Here is a 16,436-nt window from a genome sequence, read left to right on the forward strand (position 1 = left end):
CCTGACCACTGGAGATAAGAGAACACATAGTAAATATCAGTATTTACTGTCAGTATGCTTATATTCTGAATGCACAAATATTTAGACAACTTTGAAACATGCAGATGTTAATAGGAAGTATGGATTATAGATCCTTGAATGAATTTAGTGTGAGCGCAAGACCTTTTAATTCGGGAGACACTGACAACATGTACTCACCTGAGGCTGATAAAGTACTTCCCGAGTTCAGAATGCATTTTTTCAGGGAATAGTATACACAGAACGAGGGAATGCTGATTATCTTTCCATCCTGAATGAATGTTGAATATTCATCGAGTTTAATAATGTATTTCCAGGACTGTTAATCCTTTAGTATACGGGGGTTGATGGGGTAGTCCTAGAGGGTAAAGCATTCGTCCGTCACACCGAAGACGCCGGTTCGTTTCCCTTCATATGTACAGTGTGTGAAGCCCATTTCTGGTGTCCCATGTAACGATTAAAACTGGCATGAGGTATATATACTGTCACTGACGGGGTCTTAACACAGTTTTAAGCCTGTACAAGTTCCTGTGGGCATGGGCATAGTCTGCCATACAGACCCAAATACACCCAATGTAGCTGATCTTCACCTACAACAAATGTAGCAAGTTTTGGTTACAGCAACTTATGAAAATGAAGAAAGTCTCGGTGCTCCTTTTCATTAAAGTTTATGAAGATAGTGAGTCAGTTTAGTGTCATGCCACATTCAGCTATTATTACCTACTCAATATTCCCACTATATGGCCGCGATCTGTAAACAATCGAGTCTGGACCAGACAATCTAGTGATCAACATCAACCAATCTTCCAGCTAAATCAGGTAGCCGTGACACAGTCTGACCAACCCATGAAGATCCGGGTTAGAATTGATCTTCAGCAACCCATGCTTGTCGTAAGAGGCGACCAACTGGATTGGGTGGTCAGACTCGCTGACTTGGTTGACATGTCATCGTATCCCAAATGCGTAGAACGATGTTCATGATGTTGATCACTGGATTGTCTGGTCCAGACTCTATTATTTATAGACCGGCGCCATATAGCTGTAATATTGCTGAGTGCGGCGCTAAACAACCAACCAACCAACCAGTCTTGACCATCTCATCCATTATAGTCACTGGGGAACAATTCTCACATGTACCCACAAGCAGTGTTCATGACGGATGATATACCACAAGCTTAATGGACAAGGAAGCTCCTCTTGACTTTGGTGATAACTGATGGCTCCTGTTAATACTAGTATGCAACCTTAAAAAAAAGACCTTCATGTGAGCTAATTTGAATAACTTGAGGTATTAACATATTGAATATTTCAGGTGTATGACATGTTTGGGTCTGTGTGGTTTTGCATTATTCAGGACTAATGTTGTGTTATAGTCCTAGAACATTCATATATGTCACTGTTTATATATGAATATCTACTCATTACGCAGTATACAGCGAGTGAGTGAGTGAATATAGTTTGATGCCGCTTTTTGCAATATTCCAGGGACACCAGAAATAGGCTTCACACATTGTACCCATGTGGGAAATCGAACCCAGGTCTCCGGGTGGTGAACAAATGCTTTAACCACTAGGCTATCCCCACCGCCCCCACAGTATAGTCAGAGTGGACTGGTACTGTTTTAACCCCAAGATGCTGAGTGGCCTTTTGTATGTCACTGGTGGGGGATCGAAACATCAACCTTCCTCACTCCATGCAGATATTTTAACCATTAGACTACAATGGTACTGACTCTCCACAGATTATGATGAGGATGAACCTGGGATAAAACACAGCTGACAATAGGGTGCATCAAGATCATAAGATGCTGGCAAACTTGGGGGAACAAACTGTGGTAACTTACAACCTCTGGGCTATTCTAATCTATTTGGGGTGAATATACAGAACATATGTAAGTTGCAGATGATATTTGACACGAGGAACCTTATCAAAATCTCAAGACCCTGATACAGTGATAGAATAGTAGAATACTAATAATATTGTGTTTAACCTCACACTCAACAATATCCCAGCCATATTTCACTGTAAATCAAATTTCGATCAGACAATCAAGTGAATGAGATGAGCATAGTCATCAATCTATGCAACTGGGATACAATGACCTGCGTGAGTCAGTTCAAAGAGTCTGACCCTTTGATTGTGTTAGTCAGCTCTTTGACAAGCATTGAATCTGTAAACCTGGTAAAGAACAACACTTGAAACCTGAATTTAATTTTTAATGTTTATTCCACATTTCACTTCCAATAAGTTATCACAAGTTATTCAATGCTAATACATGTGTACAACTACTCATGGTGGTTGGTGTACCACACTCTCTGAAACTGCATACACTGGAACTACAAATGGCACTCGTACTATTGACATAGATGCCATGATTACTAAAGTTCATTTCCAAAAGCAAGCTACAATAACCGTTATCAACAGAAAATGTGGATCATCCTGGTACCCTTGGTACATCTTTCAATTCAATAAACGTAGTTCCAGTATATTTATGATTTGTTTTAGAGCAGCAACTAAATAATCATCCCAGTCTTCTTTTTCTAGTTAGCCATGCATTTCCTTCTATTCTGTGACTTCTTGGTCTTTCAAAATTGAAACCTGGAATTTTAATGTCCAGCGAAGGCAACACTTTCGTTATCACACCAGTAAGGGCAGTCAGCTTATTTTCTCTAACTGTGTATCGTTGTCCGACTGAGAATACCATTGGCTTTCTAAGTAGCACAGTTGCTGTAACAGTGTCTCCTCCCATCACCATATCCCTACCTTCAGGGAGCTGCACCATTGCTGAAATGTTCCACATGTTGCAAAATAACATTTGAATGTATTTGTCTGTCAAAGGTTTTGACCGACCACCTTCAGTTTTTGTTAAGACATAGAGCTGAGTCTCAAAGGTATCTCTCTGTTCAAACAAATCAGGATGACAAAAAAACATTCCTCTTTGAACAAATTCTGATTTCACTCCTCTCAGAAGAATGCCAACATTTTCACCTGCAGTACACTGTGGAACTGATTTATTGAAAACCTGAATATCAGATGCTGCTGTTTTCAGAGCATTTCCGAATCCAAGAATATCAGCTATCACCTCTTTTAATAACACCCTGTTGCACAGTTCCAATGACAACAGTTCCTCTGCCACGGACAGAAATTGCCCCTTCTATCGGCATGTAAAACGGACCAGATGTGTCTCGATCAGGGATCTGCACATGCTGATCTATGCCTTTCAACAAGCTGTGAATTGAGTCCTCACCAATATCTGGATCAGTCCCATGTAAAGCTTTAAGAGCTGATCCGGCAATAACAGGAGTGGTATCTCCATTGTATCCATATTCAGTCAATAGATCTCGAATTTCTAATTCTACAAGCTCAACAAGTTCTCCATCTACCATGTCTGTTTTATTGATGTATACAACAACATTCTTTATCCCGATCTGTCGTGCCAGAAGCAAGTGTTCTCTTGTCTGTGGCATAGTGCCATCTGTAGCAGCTACCACTAATATTGCTCCATCCATTTGCGAAGCTCCTGTAATCATGTTTTTGACATAATCAAGATGACCTGGACAGTCGGTGTGCGCATAGTGCCTGTTATCAGTTTCGTATTCAACATGAGTAGAATTAATTGTTATTCCACGCAGCTTTTCTTGGGGCGCTCTGTCAATTTCATCATATTTGATAAATCGGGTTCTGCTCCCCGTTTTACTTGCAAGTACTTTAGTAATTGCCGCTGTCAAAGTGGTTTTACCGTGATCAACGTGCCCTATCGTCCCAATATTACAGTGAGGCTTATCAACAGCGCTTGTCGGTGGTGTATTTGTGCAAAAAAGCTTTTGGGCATTCCAAGTGATTTTAACCTGGGTCTCACTCAACAGCATCCTGGTGGTAAGCTGATTAAAACGCCCTGGCACACGCCACAGGTACTGAAACATGTGCGCGGCCATGTTTATCCTCATTGACCTTGACCCTGCGTAATAATAAACTTGATATGTAATAGACCAATAAAAGCCACTGCACCGTCCTGATTTTTCACGTTTTTGGCTAAGAGAAATATATTTACTTGTATGTACCCAGTGTTCACCTAGTACGTTAGTTTCTGAAAAGAATTTGCAGAACTACTTTTGCGTGTAGATACTTCTTGTCATGTGTTATAAGGCACTTCCGGAATTGTATTGCACAACTTCCTTCAACTGATAAACCAACAATTGGGTGATATTGGCCCTTGTGGTGCAATACCCGCTTGGTGTATATATACCGTCGTCGTCAGTGATCATTGCTCCGTGCCTCTTACTCCCTTCTGCAGGAGTGAGGTAGTCTCGTAAAGTTCTTTAGTGAGAATTTAATTTTTGTAGTTATTTTCGGCTTTGTTTGTATTTAGGTCTTGACCTAGTGAGCAAGTCAGATAGGACTGTCACCTGACACAAACGAGTGATTCTTTCCGTCAACTCTTTTACGGACTTTCTACAAGTAACGTTGTTGCTGAAACCTTCAAAGAGAAGAGGTAATTTAATCACGTTCAAATCCACAAGTCCAGAGGGTTTGAAAAAAATATCAATCTGTTCAAGCAACAGTCCCAAGAAGGTTCAGTTGACCAGGTTATGTCATTTGCATCAGGACAATTGTGCAGATTTTATTCAAGAGGAAAGGTATGTCGATACGGTGACGCTTGTCGATATCAGCACACAGTAAGGGATTTATCAACGTCTACTGATCATCTACCGGGTGGACAACTTGTTGAAGAATCCCCTCCATCACTTCTGAACCCAGACAAAGAGGTTTATCCCAAGATCACTACTGAAGGTAACAATGAAGGCCTAAATCAGGAAAACTGTGATCAGATTGTTTCTCAGACGAGCAACATTTCAAGTGAAAATACCACAAGTATCAAAATATGCAGCTTTTTTGCTAAGCGCAAGTGGTGCAGTTTTGGTAGGAAGTGTCGTTTTCTCCATGAAATTCCTGACACTCAAAATGCAGTAAATCAAGCATCTTCAACTGCTCCTGTTCCATCCATTGAAGATTCATTATCTTTTCAACAAAAGGACAATGATGATTTTCAAGCAGTAGACGGAAAACCAGCACCTGAAACTTCTCAGGATGACAAGAATAATGAAAGAAAAATTTGTAATTTCTTTGCTAGAACCGGACGTTGTCACTATGGGCAACGATGCCATTTCAGACATGACAGAACCCGTCGGAAGGTTGTTAAACCTTCACAAAATGTCGACCAAGAAAGTAAGAAAGAGACAATGCAGGCTCCAGAGAAATCTGAGAGAGCGGCTAATCAGTCTGAACCAACCAGAGGTAACAAGAGACTTTGTCCTTATTTCAAGAAAGGATACTGCAAGTGGGGAGAGAGATGTCGGTTTTGGCATCCCGTGGACATGATGAATGATTTGACTGAAAATTTTAATGAGTCAGTTGAAATTCAAGAAACACCTAATGATGGTGTTGAATCCACAAACGAGTCTGGAGCCAGACAACAGACAGGCTCAGGTCGAAGACAGCAGACCTTCCCCAACAGGCCCCCTGTAAGGCCCCCCAATCAGAAAATCCTTTTGAAGAGAGAGACAGCCTCACAAGAGGAAATGGATAAGCTAAGGAAGACAGAGGTTGATCAGCTGCAAAAAAGATTTCCCAAAGACAGGTGCAAAGTCATTAAAGACGGTCCAGACACTTTTCAGTGTAATGTCAACTTCCATCCAAGTGACCCTGATTGGGTAAGTATTTAAACACAATGCTGTGTTCTGGAATATGTTGAAGAAACATTCAATAGCTATGTTAAATTAATGTACTAGAATATCAAAGAACAAGTTACTATGCATGTTGTACCAATTTCTGAAGATCAACATTTTGCCAAGCGTGATAAGTTTATGTTTATTTACTATTTCTTTGGGTTAATGATAGCACTTTCTTATATTACTATTACATCGTTTTTACAGCCATATGATGTCAAGAACTTTGAACTTGAATTCACTATTCCTTCAACCTATCCCCAGGAGGTAAGTTTGAACCTTAATTACCCATCAAAAGAGGTCTACTTTGTGTTCCTAGTTGAATTTAAGAAAATGTCAAGTTTTTCACATTCTTTATACATTACCATACTTGTTTGGAGACTTTCTTTCAGTAGAATTTTCTTATTTAAATTTAACATGAATTATAACCAATGACCACATATATAACAGATAAAACAATACAATTGATGTGCAGCTTTTGTTTCAATATCGGGCGGTGGGGTAGCCTAGTGGTTAAAGCGTTGGCTCGTCACGCCGAAGACCCGGGTTCGAATCCCCACATGGGTACAGTGTGTGAAGCCCATTTCTGGTGTCCCCCATCGTGATGTTGCTGGAATATTGCTAAAAGCGGCGTAAAACCAAACTCAGTCAGTCAGTCAGTTGTTTCAATATCATGATCATGATCTGCTGAAGTTGTGAAATGCAGTCGTGATTCTAAATATGTTTCAGATGTTGAGTATCTCTCTGCCAGAGGATCAAGATTTGCCTGCTACAGTGAGAAGGTAATTGCTGTCTTATTGTTAACATGTTGACAAAAACTGCGGAAACAGTTAAGACATATAATGATGAAGTAATGATGCTAGTACTATTCCTAACGAATCAGCTTGGTTAATATGTTTCTATTCTACCAGAGATTTAATTTTACAGACATATCTCATGATACTTAAAGATGATCTAAACTGAGAAAAACACATTTGTATTTCATAAAGATGATGGACACACTATCGTAATATAAATAATCATGTTTATAGTCACCTAAATGAAAAATATTATACTGTGAAATCTGATTATTTGATGAGCCTAATCTCTAAGACTGTATGATTTCCACAGATACTTGAACAGTTGTGTTGTTGGCTGGGTGAAGGAGAAGCGTGACAATTTGGAATCGCAAGGAAATTATGAGATTATCTTCAGACCATTTCTCCGATGGTTTGACAAAAGCCTTGAAGCAAACGTTACTGAAGCATTGAGACAGGTAAATCATGCACTGCTACACTGGTAATATAGAGATTGCTAGGAATAGGACTTGTATGTTGTATTGTTCAACACACTGATACAGTAACTGATACAGAGATTGTTAATCTTTGTATATTAGGAAGAAGACTTGTATTGTATGAAGCTGTGGTGAGGACAGTATATGAATTTGATTCGAAATTTTTATGTTTGCAATATGGAAACAATATCATAAAGTACTGTTAGTAATGGTTTGACACAACTCCATGGCTTGACGAGTGCTACACAGTTAGGCCCCTTCGGATTACAGAATTCAGTCAGTCAGGGTGACTTTCTAGAAGCGTGGATTTTCAATTTCTATTACAAAATTCATGAACAACATCTATTACAAAATGTAGGTCTTTTTGTCCATCATGAACAGCTGTTGGTTGACACAGTCACAGAAATGTTGGTCACGCTGAAGACCGGGTTTGATTCCCCAAAAGTACAATGTGTGAAGCCCATTTCTGGTGTCGCCCCGCTGTGATATTGCTGGAATTTTGCTAAAAGCAGCGTAAAACCATACTTGCACTCTTGATTGACTTTAGGTTCGCAGTACTCCTTGTTTGTTGTGTGAACTAAGATGAGGATAGTTTGTTGTTACAATGTGTAACCTGGCTGGCTTAGGGTAATTGAACCACCATTACATAGATAACTAATGCCTCTGACTTACAGGGCGAAACTTTAATATTCAGTGTCAAAGTAAACAACACAGACTAAAGTCGCCCTCTTTCCTTATACTGTGATAATGGTACGTCGTAACGATGTCTATTTTCTAAGTGTATGATCGTGAACTTATAGCCTAGTAGGTAAATCATTTGTTTTTCTTGCTGAAGGCCAGGGTTTTGTTTCCAAACATAGGTACAGTATGTACAGGTTGTTTCTGGTGTCCTCTGTGGTATAGGTGAAACTAATTTCTTCTGCTCACTTATTTCATCATCCATTTGAATTCAGAGAGGGTCTGCATTTTGTTACAGATGAAAAGAGAAATCGTGGCTAAAGCAGCTGGCTTTGAGTTCATTAGTGCCACAGAGCTGCAGGAAAAGTACAAGGCATCGGAAAATAACGATGACTCTGAACTGACCGGCTCGGAGGAGGGATCGGATGAGTTCACCGACATTGATTCAGAGGAAACTGTCTCGGACGAGGACAGTGAACCCACAACTGTCTCCAACAATGCTGACCGTGATGTGGACACAGAGAGGAAAGGAACACAGATCACTTTGAAAAATTTGCAGTTGCGAGAAGGAGCATCCACCTTGATGTATGACAAGATTCACATTAATATTCAGTGTGGACGATGTAAAAATCACACTGACTTCAACTCTCCTTCACAAAGAGTCAACTCGGTGTCCTGCAGCAAGTGTAACCAGACCCAGCTGCTTACCTTCAGACCAGTACTCATGCACCAGTTCTCATCAATCATGGGCTACCTTGACCTTGAAAACTGCACAGCCTTTGACCTCGTGTTACAAGAGTGTGTGGCAAGGCTTGGCTGTGACAACTGCTCCAAAGAGTCGAAGATTGATGTAAGCTATCATTTTGCCAACTTCATTTATATCATGCTTTATAATGGTATTGGCTGTTGATTTAATTTGGGGCGGTGGGGTAGCCTTGTGGTTAAAGCGTTCGCTTGTCACATCAAAGACCCAGGTTCAATCCCCACATGGATACAATGTGTGAAGCCCATTTATGGTGTCGCCGCCACAGCATAGCTGGAATATTCCTAGAAAGCGGCATAAAACCATACTCACTCACTCACTCATTTAATTTGTATTGTCTGCCCTGCTTGATTAATTTAGACTTATTCATATTTCTTAGACTGTATACTGAAGTGTATCCAAAGTCTGGATAGGGGAAGTAGTAATATAGGCATGTTTTTGGTGTATTCAGTCTGTGTTTCTGTGACTGGTAAACTCTCCATGCTCAGTTGTTTGAGTGATGCACTGGCCTAGTATTTGCTTCTTGTACCCAAAACAGGGATTTCTGTACCGATGTGAGACAAATATACAGAAAAAACACATTCTCGCCATGATTTTCTCTGCTGAAAAAAGCTGTCTTTTAATGTTTAGTAAGTATTGTATAATTTTAGAATTTTCTGTTAAATTTTAGGGTCTGTCTCCTGGTCAGGTGTCCAACACCTGGTGTCGTCACTGTCATCAGAAGATGAAGATTGCTGCAGACTCAGTACAGTTTTTTCAACTGCAGCCATCTGGTGTCGTGACAGGTAGGTTGGACTAGGAATATATAGAGAAGACCTGAGTTTGGTCGGTTGGTTGGTTTGTTTAACATCGCACTCAGCAGTATTCCAGCTGTATGGCGGCGGTCTGTAAATATTAAAGTCTGGTCCAGACAAACCAGTGATCAACAGCATGAGCATCATTCTACACAAATGGGATACGATGATACATGTCAACCAAGTCAGCGAGCCTAACCTCACGATCCCTTTAGTTGAGTCTTATGACAAGCATGGGTTGCTGAAGATCAATTCTAACCCGGATCTCCATGGGTTTAAGAAGGTCCGGAAGATAAACAGAAGTATCATGATTACATCTTGAATACTTTGGCATGCTAACAAGTAATTTAAGCCTGCTAAAGGGTGTGTACATCAGGAAATGTAGGGATCATCTTGTTTATGTTATGTATTTTCCTTCTGTTTGACTTCAAGTGTCATGAAAAACCCCATCATTAATCAAACCCAGAAAATAGTCTTAGGATCCTCTACATATTTTCATCTAACCTGAGTGTCAATATTGCAGACCCCAAGCAGAAAGTTCACGAGGTTGCCGCTAAGAAACGAAGGGTACCAAAGGACCCTGCAATCCAAGAGGGAAAACCACTGCCAGCCAATGGTACCTGTAAACACTACAAGAAAAGTTACCGCTGGTTCAGGTGAGACAACACTGTCGGGCGGAATAAACATTGATTACACACACAATGCCATTTAGAAAGTTGACAAATGTAATATGTTATATTTGGGATTACACTTTCTTAGTAAAGTACAGATTCTAGTACTATTCTAGTCCCATCCGGGATTCGAACCCACACCCTCAGAGTCAGGCACCTATTCGCCAGCACACAAAGTCAGCCGCTTAGCCTACGACTTCCACCATGAATAAACATTGTTGTCACGGCTGTAGCATTGTTGACCTCACATAGTTATGACGATTTGACGGATATAACAAACTCTCTGGTTTGGTCTGAGCCACTTGCTATATATTCTGTTCTGGTCTGAGCCACTTGCTATATATTCTGTTCTGGTCTGAGCCATTCGCTATATATTTTAGTCAAAATGTGGATAATGAAAAAAACGAAAATGTGGTTATAAAAAAACGAAAATTTCGTTCATCCCCTCGAGTTCATTATAACGGCAGATTACAATAAAACAATTCATTCATTTGATCATGAACTTCATATTTCACAAAAGTGAACATTCTAGTGTAATCTCTGTCTGATTGAGTGTGTAGTGATGTAGCAGCTATCGCAGCAAGTTTCCGACCCTCCTGACCGACTGTGGTGTATTGCAGGTTCCCATGCTGTGGTATGGTGTATCCGTGTGATGTGTGTCATGACGAGCAGTCCGACAGTCATGAGATGGTGTTTGCCAACAGGGTCATCTGTGGCTTCTGCTGCAAGGAACAGGTAAATGTTCAAATCACCATGAGATATTATTCACCCAGGTGAAAAAATAGTATATAGTGATATTTAGCGATATGGGCAATCTGATTTCCATCTCTTCAATAAATCTTGTTGAATCTTGTTACAAGTATCAGTCTAGTGGTGAAATTGTTAATGTCATGTATTTTTTTTACTTTAACTGAAAATGAAGGTTTTACTTGTTTATTGAGGTAGAACTCATAACGTTTTAAATATCTATGGATGAAGCATGCTCTACAAATCTGTTTTATTTGTGAACTAGTGCCATTTAATGATCAGTCTAGCTATTCTCGAAACAATCGTAACCCTACAAACTTCTTAAACCCATTCTTAACACATTGGCTACAATCAAAGTTAAGACTCCTTAGGGCTACAAACCTTTCCAGAATAAGGGCCCTGGGATTCTTGTAGTGGTAGAAATAGTGGTTGTTTCTTGACCCAAACTCCAAAACCATTAGATAATTCTTGATGAAACTTGATGTACAGGTCAGCCTGTTAGGTGAAATGGTGTCTTTTATGATTTGGGACATTGATAAACATTTTTGTGATACATGTAACATTTCTGTAATTATTTCTCCATTTAGATCTATGCCCCAGACCGACCATGTACAACTTGTCAGCAGATGTTGACACGAGGGAAGTCTTCACACTGGGAGGGAGGACTGGGTTGTCGCAACAAGGTCAAGATGAGCAAGTAAGGGAGCTGAATTTCTTCCATGGATAGAAATATATATGAATCTTATCGTTATATAAGAGCCACAACTTGCTCAACTTGAACATTTGAGGTGCTTTCAGATGAGTGGAAAATGGGGAGGTTCAAAGGGAGGTAACCCAGATCAGTAGGCATACTTTAGATTTAGTGTTTATGGGATTGGAGGGATTGTGAAATAGGTTGTGTTATAACTGAAATGTTTTATAGGCAAATCATTATGTAGTATCCTATTTGACAGCTTACCTTATTTTAGGTGAAATACATTTATGAATACAGCCTTGGCAAATTACTTTGTGATCTGTAAATGTCGTAAAATCTTCCATTTTCAAACCAATCGGTGTGTTCACTCATCAAGCACTGTACAATCCGATTTTACATAAATATTCATATTTACTGTTTGTGTTAATGGTTTGTTGTGTACCAGTGAAAATATGTACAAATAATGCCTTTTGATTCCTGAACATGGTTACAAGTATTAAGATTTGCACAGTAAATGTATTGTGCATAATTACCGTAGATAAGCCGAATTTTGAGGACCAAAAAAAAGTCTGTAGAAGGGGGTCGATTAATCGATGAGATTGGCATGTTTACAGTAAGTTAAATTAAATTATCTATCAATGTGATTAATCCAAGGAGGATAACTCATGATATCATCTTTTCTGACAGGAACGACAGTCAGAAGTACAGTAATACGAACAAGACCATATCCAAACAAGCTCAGAAGCTGAAGGAGAGCAGGCAGAAGAAGGGAGCCAAATCTCGACATGCCTAGCAACGCTTTGTGTGCTTGCTGTTTTGTCAGATTACTCAGCTGTTACCATGTTTGGAAGACATTTACATATCATAAACAGTGATGTTAGTGCTGTTAGCTGCAATCTACTAATATATAGAGGCAGTTAGATTTGAATTCAAGTTGAGAAATTCAGTCCTGCACATATTTGTTCAAATTAGAAATTAATTCTGTTATAATTGTAGTTATGTTTTATACCTTTCTAAGAACTTGATTATTAATGTCCTTAATGTTTTTCAACTAAACTTGGCATATGAATTGCTCATCAGCTTAACTGAGGCCTTTTGATGTTTAGAAGTTTTTCTAAATTTTGTTTTGTTTCCATCTAAACATTTTGGACTCATTGCCAAGTCAACTCTACAGCTAATGAATATTACATAAACCTGTACAAATGAATAGAAAAAATACTCTAGGGTAGATCCTGGTATATTTAATAACCTAGACGAATGAAATATGCAGATAGACACTGTGGCTTATCAGTGAATAAAGTATTTAGATATTTATTGGTTTGACAGTTTGTTGTTATTGCACAGAGACAACTATGAGTGGATGGGTGAGTAACGAGTGAGTGATGGCTTGCTGTAACGAGGTACAGACAGATGAGGCAACCTTCAACGTGTATTGGCCTGTAGCAGGGACAACATTTATTGGTGTTGTGGTACTGAATCATTCTGTCACAGAATGATGACTTAATTCAAGATGGATGACAGTTGAGTGGTGGCCATCAGAATGCATGTACTACTGACTGACTGAGTTTGGTTTTACGCCGCTTTTAGCAATATTCCAGCAACATCATGGCGGGGAACACCAGAAATGGGCTTCACACATTGTACCCATGTGGGGATTCGAACCCGGGTCTTCGGCATGACGAGCCAACGCTTTAACCACTAGGCTACCCCACCGCCCCAATGCATGTACTACCCCAACACAGCCAACAGTCGGCACTGGTAACTTGATAACCTGAACATATGAGTTTGGCACCTGCACCACCAGTTAGTTAGTCACATAAGGTAATAAAAGGAAGTATTTTCCTGTGTAAAAGGACCCGTGACAAGTGTTTCTTGTGATGACATAGCCAACTTAACAGAAAACGTTTTTACAAAAGAGGAGTAGCAAGGTACTACTATAAGGGTAATGCTATTTTTGAGGGCATTATCATTTGCAGAAGCCCGAGGTCTTCCATTAACTGCCCCAGGGCAGTTGACAGATGGCTTCTGCAAATGATAATGCCCTCAAAAAAGCATTATCCAGTATTGACTAAAATACATGGAATTTGTGTTGAAAAGAAAAGGAAACAATGAAGGAATTTGACTGTAAGTTTACCAAAATCAACTTCTGACGGGCCTGACTGCCCGAATGCAATAATCATCGAACAATTCAAGTGACGTCACAACAGAAAGTGACGATATTCGACCTTGGCCTTTGACAAGACCATAGCCTGCAGCATGTCAAACTATGACAGTGTACGGTTTTGGTCCATCAACAGTCTTAATAGTGCAATTGTTAAGGTTAGCCCCAACAAGAAAGCCAACATTACCGCTATTTGAAGCGGGAATTTGGGTTGCTTTAACATGTTTGACCCAGAATATCTGCCAGTCGAAAGCAAATTAATGTCGAACTATGACGTCACTTGACAACAGAACTGATAGTGGCCCGTCGTTAAGGTTGAGCGGTCCAATATCATTTGCAGCGGACCGCAAATTTCTGATAATGGGAGGGCCGTTTCATGATAATTCCATGTATTTTAGCTATAATCAGCAATATTCCAGCTGTATGGCGGCAGTCTGTAAATAATCCAGTCTGGACCAGACAATCCACTGATCAACAGCATGAACATTGATCTACGCAATTATAATACGATGACTTGTCAAGCCAGTCAGCCCGATCCTGTTAGTCGCCAGGACAACATGGATTACTGTAGATCAATTCTAACCCAGACCTTGACGGGTCACTGGCACTACAGATGATCCAAGCTGAAATTAATGAGTGAAAACAAATACTACTCCTAAAGATCATCATTTAATATACATTCTGTACATCAGCTGAAATTTTAAACACCTTTCAATTTACAATGATAAATGTACATGACAGGTCCTCTACAGCGAGTCTGGTGACACAGAATATACACATGCACTCCACCAATATATACAAACAGGATGGTTGTCTAGAACAGGTCCACATAGAAACAACAGATTTATATACAATCATTTCAGTACAAAACACATCATGAAAGCACAACCATATTGAAAAACAAAATGTCATTAACAATATTCACTGTAAAACTGACTACATATTCTGTGTATAAAAAGATGGCACACATATATCACTGTACAAAATCTTCACAATGAGTAAGTTAGGTTTCTTAGTCCCAACTTAGAACAGCATTTCAATTAAATCTAGCTGAAAATACCCCAAAATGATTCAAGTCTTGGACATTTACAACTTTGAGCATGTGTTGAAAAAACAAGGATCAGTTAGAGGTTTTCACCCACAGATCCTGGCCCACATAAGGGATGCAACTCTGAACAGTGAATTCACCACCTGTAACATTGGTAACACTGATCGTTAGTGTATTGGTCATCTTTAAATGAATCACAGAAACCTAATCAACTGCAAGATGCATGCCATAACCTGAAACCGTCAAGATTTAATGTGAACTCAGTAATTCAACTAAAGGAAAACCTATTAGATAGAATGAGAAGTTTTACATCTACTTATCAAATTTGTGTGGGAGACGACAGTTTAACAGCAAACTATTAGCACCTGGAAACAAATAATTCTAACATACTGAAACTAGGCAGTATTAATCTAAAAACACCAATCTGAAGTTGAAGTAACTTATTTCAATAAATGTTGATGAGTGTTTCAGCCCTTTGGCTATAAGTGAACCTGCAGTTACCTGATTCTCTTCTTCTCTGATGGTAGCTACACTTTCACAATCATTTGATTCCATGCAATACATACCTTGAACAACTATACCATTCAAAAACGGTTATGTACCACCTGATTCTTTCAATGAGACTATGTTAATTCAACTGTGCTTATCAAAATAATAACTGAATGACGGAAAAACAAAATGTGCCTTTTCAATAAATTAACGCAGAGACCGGTATATGGTCTCTGATTAATGAGAAGAAATGATTTTATGGTATGAATAAATAGGTGTTTTATACTTAATGATATTGAATGCTTATTTTACGATGTAATAATCAAGTGATACAGGTAATACATCAAACAATAGCACAGGTATGGTGCAAAGAAACAGGTTCAGAATATAAACAAGAGGACATCCACCCACAGTAACCATAGCCTGAATCTGACTGATACAGATTGGTTGGTTTGTTGTTTCACACCACACTCAGCAATATTACAGCTATATAGCAGCAGTCTGTCAATACAGTCTGGACCAGACAATCCAGTGATCAACAGCATGAGCATCGTTCTATGCATTTGGGATACGATGACGTGTCAACCAAGTCAGCAAGCCTGACCACCTGTAGTGATACAGAGATTATGGTGGCAAATACATACTGACAAATTGTAACACAGTGTGCAGATCAGCTCTTCTGAAACTTTAAGCAGACAGAAACGTATTGGCTACAATCTTAACACGAGAAGTCACAATGTCAGTGAAGTGAATTCAGCACATAAAGATGTCTCCCAATAGCTCCATTCCAGCTGGAGCTTGAGTATTCTCTTATGTGTTTACAGTCCTTCGACGTCATCAGCAACATTGAGTAAATACCATAGTTCGTATGCAGCTTTGGCATGCTGGTACGTGACCTTTAGAAACCAGGCTAAACATTACTGTGTGCAAACATTAATCAGTCGCCCATCCACACAAACCATTTGTCAACTTTCATGACTTTACTTTCACTTCTACAAACATCAACATGCCATTTTAACCAATGACCAAATTGAGCCACTTGTCCAAAGTCTGAGACTAGGATATACTTCTTTCTGTTTAATAAACTCATCCATATAGCACACTTTTTGTTACATTAATATTTTCTATTCCTACCACTGGAAACCACCAGAAGTAATTGCCTGTTTATTTAATCTATTTTAGTTTTGACTGAATTAAAATTTAGCCACGGAATAGGACTAAAAATAGTCCCATGTATGAGTTAGAGCTAGTAAACTCTACAGTTTTTCATTCGACTGGGCACCTATGGAAGTTAATTCTTGATTGAGTTACAAACTATAACCTTCACAGATAATTACCAAGGATAGTGAGTGAGTGTGTAAGTTTAGTTTTACG

The 16,436-nt window shown here is 39.3% G+C and overlaps 2 protein-coding genes across 2 annotated transcripts; one reads left to right on the forward strand and one right to left on the reverse strand.

Moving 5' to 3' along the window:
* Positions 1-2,950: 2,950 nt before the first annotated feature.
* Positions 2,951-3,986, reverse strand: LOC124259749 (putative elongation factor Tu-like protein). The gene has a single exon (XM_046693946.1). It carries the CDS (start codon positions 3,963-3,965, stop codon positions 3,090-3,092), a length of 876 nt encoding a protein of 291 aa, XP_046549902.1. The 5' UTR covers positions 3,966-3,986; the 3' UTR covers positions 2,951-3,089.
* Positions 3,987-4,223: 237 nt separating this feature from the next.
* Positions 4,224-12,678, forward strand: LOC124259746. Its single transcript, XM_046693940.1, has 10 exons — positions 4,224-5,729; positions 5,952-6,011; positions 6,474-6,526; positions 6,855-6,999; positions 7,994-8,545; positions 9,129-9,243; positions 9,776-9,908; positions 10,544-10,658; positions 11,258-11,367; positions 12,052-12,678. Exons 1-10 carry the CDS (start codon positions 4,608-4,610, stop codon positions 12,155-12,157), a joined length of 2,511 nt encoding a protein of 836 aa, XP_046549896.1. The 5' UTR covers positions 4,224-4,607; the 3' UTR covers positions 12,158-12,678.
* The last annotated feature ends 3,758 nt before the right edge of the window (positions 12,679-16,436 follow it).

The sequence above is a fragment of the Haliotis rubra genome, unplaced genomic scaffold, assembly GCF_003918875.1.
Source record: "Haliotis rubra isolate DU_JTF1 unplaced genomic scaffold, ASM391887v1 Scf735, whole genome shotgun sequence".
Classification (NCBI taxonomy): Eukaryota; Metazoa; Mollusca; class Gastropoda; order Lepetellida; family Haliotidae; genus Haliotis; species Haliotis rubra.